General features: G+C 37.8%; 1 protein-coding gene across 4 annotated transcripts in view; it reads left to right on the forward strand.

Annotated features, from left to right (window-relative positions):
* dock11 (dedicator of cytokinesis 11) overlaps positions 1 to 6,389 on the forward strand; it is a 107,746-nt gene extending 101,357 nt beyond the window's left edge. For all 4 annotated transcript variants that reach the window (XM_084405978.1, XM_084405980.1, XM_084405979.1 and 1 more), the window contains one exon: positions 4,239 to 6,389. In XM_084405978.1, coding sequence (XP_084262104.1) covers positions 4,239 to 4,319 — 81 coding nt within the window. In that variant the 3' untranslated portion in view covers positions 4,320 to 6,389. The remainder of the gene's footprint in view (positions 1 to 4,238) is intronic.
* The last annotated feature ends 272 nt before the right edge of the window (positions 6,390 to 6,661 follow it).

Below are 6,661 nucleotides of genomic sequence, written 5' to 3' on the forward strand. Positions count from 1 at the left end.
TTTAAATGTCAATAAAAGTGTTGTGCATGTCATCGAATATGCGTTGAAATATTTCACGGCACGGATGTACCTAATCCAAAAGAAACATGTTTAGTTGATTAGCAATTTGTTCGTTTGTGTTAGATAAGAGGCGATCCGGGACTGGAATATGTTTTTTGTGAATCATGGTGAGTGTTCGTCGCCAGTGTTATCAGTGGCAGAAAGCGCCAGTGTTCTCTTGGCGCTCATGCACTCTTCACACTTCAATTTATGGCTTAAAGGGATACTCCACTTTTTTCGGAAATATGCTCATTTTACATCTCCCCCAGAGTTAAACAGTTGAGTTTTACCGTTTTAGAATCCATTCAGCCGAACTCCGGGTCTGGCGGTACCACTTTTAGCATAGCTTAGCACAGATCATTGATTCTGATGAGTCCAGTAGCATTTCTTTCAAAATGACCAAAGAGTTTCAATATTTTTCCTATTTAAAACTTGACTCTTCTGTAGTTAAACCGTGTACTAAGATCGACGGAAAATGAAAAGTTGCGATTTTCTAAGCCTATATGGCTAGGAACTACTCTCATTCCGGCGTAATAATCAAGGAACTGTGCGGCCGTACCATGGGTGCAGCAGGCGTAGTGATATGACGCAGCGCCTGAAAATAGGTCTAATAGGTTAGACAAACTTAGTCCCGGTCACGTTGGAAGAAGTTACCGAGCTGGGGACTATTTTCAGGCGCTGCGTCATATCATTACGCCTGCTGCACTCATGGTACAGCCACACAGTTCCTTGATTATTACGCCGGAATGAGAGTAGTTCCTAGTCATATAGGCTTAGAAAATCGCAACTTTTCATTTTCCGTCGATCTCAGTACACGGTTTAACTACAGAAGAGTCAAGTTTTAAATAGGAAAAATATTGAAACTCTTTGGTCATTTTGAAAGAAATGCTACTGGACTCATCAGAGTCAATGATCTGTGCTAAGCTATGCTAAAAGTGGTACCGTCAGAACCGGAGTTCGGCTGAATGGATTCTAAAACGGTAAAACTCATCTGTTTAACTCTGGGGGAGATGTAAAATGAGCATATTTCCGAAAAAAGTGGAGTATCCCTTTAAAGGGATAGTTCACCCAAAAATAAAAATTTGCGTTTAATTTACTCTCAGGCCATCCACGATGTAGATGTCTTTTTTGCCTCAGTAGAAATGTAAAGAAGATATTTAGCTGAAACCATGGTCCTTGGTGATTTGTATAATCAAGTCAACAGCCGCCGTCACTTTGAAAACATATACAAACTAAACAAAATGAATACCCATGGCTCCTGACGATACATTGAGGTCTTATGAAGCGTAACAATTGGTCTGTGCAAGAAACTGAACATTATTTACAGCATTATTACCTGTAATCCACAGCCTCGACAAATGGTCCTGAACGCGTTCATGGCAGTCTGGAGCGCGAGTTTCCTGTCGCATAATGACGTATGTGTGGAAGCTCAAGCTACATTGAGAATGTATGAAAAGTCAATCTTCCGGATTGAGATCACGCATATATTGGTTGCTGCATCCAGGGCAGTAGCACAAGATCCCGGGCAGTCCTGATGGGTCCCCATGTTCCTCAACTTTCTTTGAGAAAGACATTTCTACAGCAGAAGTATGCGCTCCACCAGATCTACCTCAACTAACTAACATAAACAAAATGCGTGCAGATGGACAAAACCATTTGGCACATTAGCAAGGGGTGGGACCTTTTTTGTATACAAAATGTAGTCAGTCAATCAACCAAGTTATTCAGCCAATACACTAACTTTACATTTCATCTGACATTCAAAATATGAAATTTAATTAGGAAATGAAAATATCCAAGTAAAATAAAATATATTCCAGACTTTTCAAGGGCCCTCTCTCCCCTTGGGGCCCTGGTAATCAGTACTGGTTTTACCCCCAGTCCGACGTCCCTGGCTATATACATTTTATATATAATATATACAGTTTTAAATAATAGTCTTTTAAAAAGGCATCTGAAATAATAAACTAAGTGTAATGTAGTGCAATTTGATATATATCGATACTGAAATATCTGAAACGCTTCCAGTTCTCATTTCCCACTGAATAGAAACAGGATACCAGCTCATCTTTGTCTCTCTGACAGCGAGTGACACACAAACCAGGTGTTACAGGGCTTGAATTTCGACATGGGATTGCGTTTATTGCACATAATTTTACTCATTCCTGCAGATTTTGTGTTCACACCCAAAGTGCGTCACATAAAGCCGCCTCTCAGTACTAAATTGAGGGGTTTTTTTGCTGCTAATTGCCGTAAACAGTCAAATGCACAAAAAATAATGTCAAAATGCCAGTCTTGGTGAGTATTCACGTAAACACAGTCAGTAATGTTTAAAGTGAACGTCAACAGTTGAGAAAGAAAACGCATGTGTAACAGCATAATGGATCCGTGCGTCAGGTCTTAAAGTGACAGCAGCCTAATTTACCTGCTGCCAAATTATGAGATTTGAGAAAAATAATGGGTCGTTTTTCCCCATGGTATCGATGTCAAAATTGTGGCCAGTGATCATGCTGAGTGGCTAATAACTTTGGAAAACCACTAGCCACAGTGACTGGTGAGCAAAAAAAGTTGATTTTGATGAACAGTACAACATACTGGATGCGTCTTCCCTCTCTGTAGCAAACAAACAGCGTCAGCTCACGTGTGAGTTCGCTCCCGCACATACGTCATTATGCGACAGGAAGCTCGTTCAGGCGTTCAGGACCGTTTGCCGAGGCTTTGGATTACAGGTAATAATAATGTTCAGTTTCTTGCACAGACCGATCGTTTCGCTTTATAAGGCCTCAGTGTATCGTCAGAAGCCACGGGTGTTAATTTAGTTTTGCCTGTATATATTTTTTTGACTCTTAAAGTGACGGTAGGCATTGACCACATTAAAAGAATCTCAAAGGGCCACATGTTCAGCTAAAAATATTTACTGTTCAACTGAAGAAAAAAAGTCTCCTACATCTTGGATGGCCTGATGGTGAGTAATTTAACAGCAAATGTTCATTGTTGGGTGAACTATCCCTTTAACGCTGTTGCGAAGACTCTCTATTCGCTCCGGTGAAATCACAAAGCAAAATGCACACAAACATGTCCCTGCTCTTGATATACAATCGCTGAATCTTTGGTTTTAATGAGAAAAAAATTATAAACTATACGAGGGCAGATTAGAACCCAAAACCTCTGACACGCTTAACAAAAATTCCACTACCAGACTATTAGGACAAATGAATATTTAAATCAGATCTACATGTTTATTCCCTAATGTAAATACTCGAGAGATTAACAATTTATTGTAGTATAGTAGATGAAACTATCACACATGTCAATAAATTAAACTCAATGCACTACTGAAATTGATTTCTGGACATCATAATGTAATTTTTTGTGCATTTATTGTTGTACATTTCTGATACTGTATAACCAGCAATCTCCACCCCCGCACACACACTCCTGTCCCACCCAATTTTTAAACAAAGTTGCGCCACTGTAAAGTGCAATGTAATCCTTAGACAGTTGTTCTGCATGTGAATTTTATGCAATGACCGGGCAGTTCTCGTCTCTAATACAGGAGCTTACTTTTTCACACACACACACATCCTCTTTAATACCATTATTGTAAGCACCTTTACTTTCAACACAGCACTCATATTGACACAACATGATAGCTTTCTATAAAGACCTTTGTTAATAGATTACTTCCCCTGTCACACAGTTGTTTAGACTAGCAGAATTGCAGCAAGTTCAGGTTTGCCTGTGTGCCTAAGGCTTCATGTGTAATCATGAATATATAAAAAATGAGCTATTACTGGAAATGAGAATGTGGTAATTTGTTGCAACATGATTTTGTCACTGGTTAAAACAAATCCTCAAAGGTTTTAACCAAAGTAATTGGATGTAAAGTTCTTCTTTCTTCTTTTTTAATGCTGTCCTCTTATTACTTCTTCCGCTTCTAACGGTGTCTCTGTTTTTCTTCCTTATGCTGCCGTGTCCTATAGATTGAGTTCTAGGTAATCGCTTTTGTTGCCAAAAGTATTTGTCTTGTTTTCTTTTATTTGTGCGTGCAGTTGCTGTATCCAATGATTATACACTGTATAATTGCACGTGTGTGTGTGTGTGTGTGTGAGAGAGAACATGTTATCAGCTAATTACGTAAATTCAGTCTTCCGTTACATTTTGAAATCCTTATCCTGTTCTCATCTTCCGTCGCTCAGATCTTCCAGGAGGACATGATGCGCTCCCTGTTGCAGAACTCTCTCCACGTGTTCCATGCGATCAGTGGAACCTCCACCTGATCTAGAACCTGATGCTCGTCCCGCACAACTGAATGTACAAATCAAGATTCCAGGCCTTCAACAAGCATCCCATCAGAGAACAAGAGTGTCAGCGTCTTTGCCACGTTTGGCTTGTTGTGTACAGCTAGTACACGTTGCTTTTACAATTCATTTTAAAGGAAACATTCCCGCTCTTATCGTGTTTGCCTCGATCTAGGCTCACATTGCCAAGCTTTTTTTAACTGTTTCAACCTTTTCCCCTCTGATCATTATGGAAGCTTATTTCCACCGCATAAGAAAAACATCATGCTTTGGTCAATCATAATTCGGACATAAAAGGTCATAATTATGACTTAAAAATATTAATGTGATAAAAAAGTCTAAAAAGGGACATGGTGATGGAAAAAATATTTCAATGCTTTGCGTTCTCTCGCCATAAGCCATTTTCTCAGGGATCGAAAAAAAAAATTATTCCCATCTCATATTTTTTCAATCACCATGTACCTTTAGGGGCTTTATGAGTCATTATGAGATTAAAAAGTATCATAATCTCATAATTATGACTTAGTATGTCATAATCATGATTTACTAAAGCATGATTTTTAGGCTTTCACCCATCTCTATATGACAAATTTTCATGATTTTCTTTTCTTTTCTTTTCCTTTTTTTTTTTTCCGTATTCTTGGAAATATGTCTCATTAATGTAAAATGCGGTACCGATGCTTTTGCATTTTGCCTGTACATTTTCTCTGTGTTGTACAATCCAAGTTTTTCATCCCAGCCAAACTGTCCGTTTAAATTGCAGGGATTCCACTGGAAAGAAAACGTGCAGTGTAGATCTCCCAGCACACCAAAGATCAAATGGACATTTCCATATCATATGGCTTTTACATTGACAGTTTTTACTTTCTGGAAATGGCAGGTGATCTTAAAGACTAAAGCTGAATCTTCGTACTGAATGATGAAATTCACAATTGTAAAAAAAAAGACATAAACGTGACGACGGTAGAGCGTAACGCCCACATTTTCAGTGGCTTCGGTTCAGGAAGTATTGTTGCCATTCATTTATCTTCAGAAAAAAAATCAGTTATGAGATACAAACCCAACCAACTAGTTTCAATGTGAATCACAACTTTACAAACTTATATACTGTATATATATTTGGAAGGTACAATCTTTTTTTTCAAGTCAGAAAACAATGGTACAATGAAAATTTGACTTTTAATCATTGAATTATTCACTGAACAAAATCATGACCTCAATTGACCTTTTTGTCTACTTTGTCCTTATTTATGCTTGTTGCCTGGTGCAAACTGAATGTTTTGTAATTTGAGAGAAACATGGTTGGCTTTTTAGTTCAGTGTTGCCAACTGTATGTGGTCAAATGATATCGTCCCTCTTCCCTATTTTCAGGAGTAGACATCAACACAGTGTTTACTGACCGGCTACAAGCTTGTAAGACCCAACTAAGATCATTGATGTGCATAATTTCCATCAGTAAATCAAATAGCAGCCATCTGGAGTTAAACCGATACGATATAAATATATATATGCAAAGCTTTTTAAAATGAATGCATACCCCAGATGCTAGAGAGCAACTGACTTTATGGGCAGGAATGATATAATGCAGAATGTAACAGCATTGATATCCAGATATGATTTCACAACCTACCCAGGGCTAATTTATTCACACACAAAAAATGCTGTTAATACTTGTCTGACCTTTCTGCACTGAATATGCAAATCGCAAACAGAGGATAATAGATTTATATAGGAAGTGTTTGTGTGTGTGTGTGGGTGTGTGTGTGTGAGAGAGAGAGAATGGAAACATCTACAGTATTGAAATAGCAGTATTTGCTAGCAGTTTTCATCTATTAAATGTCTACAATTACTAGTTTAGTAGTAATAAAGTCATCTTCTGATCAACAATGGACAATGACTTTTCTAGAAAGAGGATGGCATGAGACACGCTGCCATTTCCGAAGATCGGGTTCATTATTTCCTTCAAGTAATGTCAGCATATAATGTATGAATGTTTTTTTTTTCTTTTTTTTTCTCCTCTGTGGTCTGTAGTTCATAAGATAAACGAAATATTTCAACAACAACAAGAAGTCTTTGTGTTTATTTTGAGCTGTTTTCCCATAACTGTGCTGCTTTATTTATACACACACACACACACACATACTGTAGTTAACCACAAAAAAAAAAAAAAAAACATGTTTGATCAAATCTGTGACCCTTGTCAGTAAAACAGTTTCAGACCCCATTTGTTCTTTAATTCCAAATAGAATGTGATACATTTGCATTGGAAACATTAATTATATTGCATACACATCTTTGAAATCCATTTCCATATAATTTAT

Source organism: Rutilus rutilus, assembly GCF_951802725.1.
Source record: "Rutilus rutilus genome assembly, chromosome: 3".
Lineage (NCBI taxonomy): Eukaryota > Metazoa > Chordata > Actinopteri > Cypriniformes > Leuciscidae > Rutilus > Rutilus rutilus.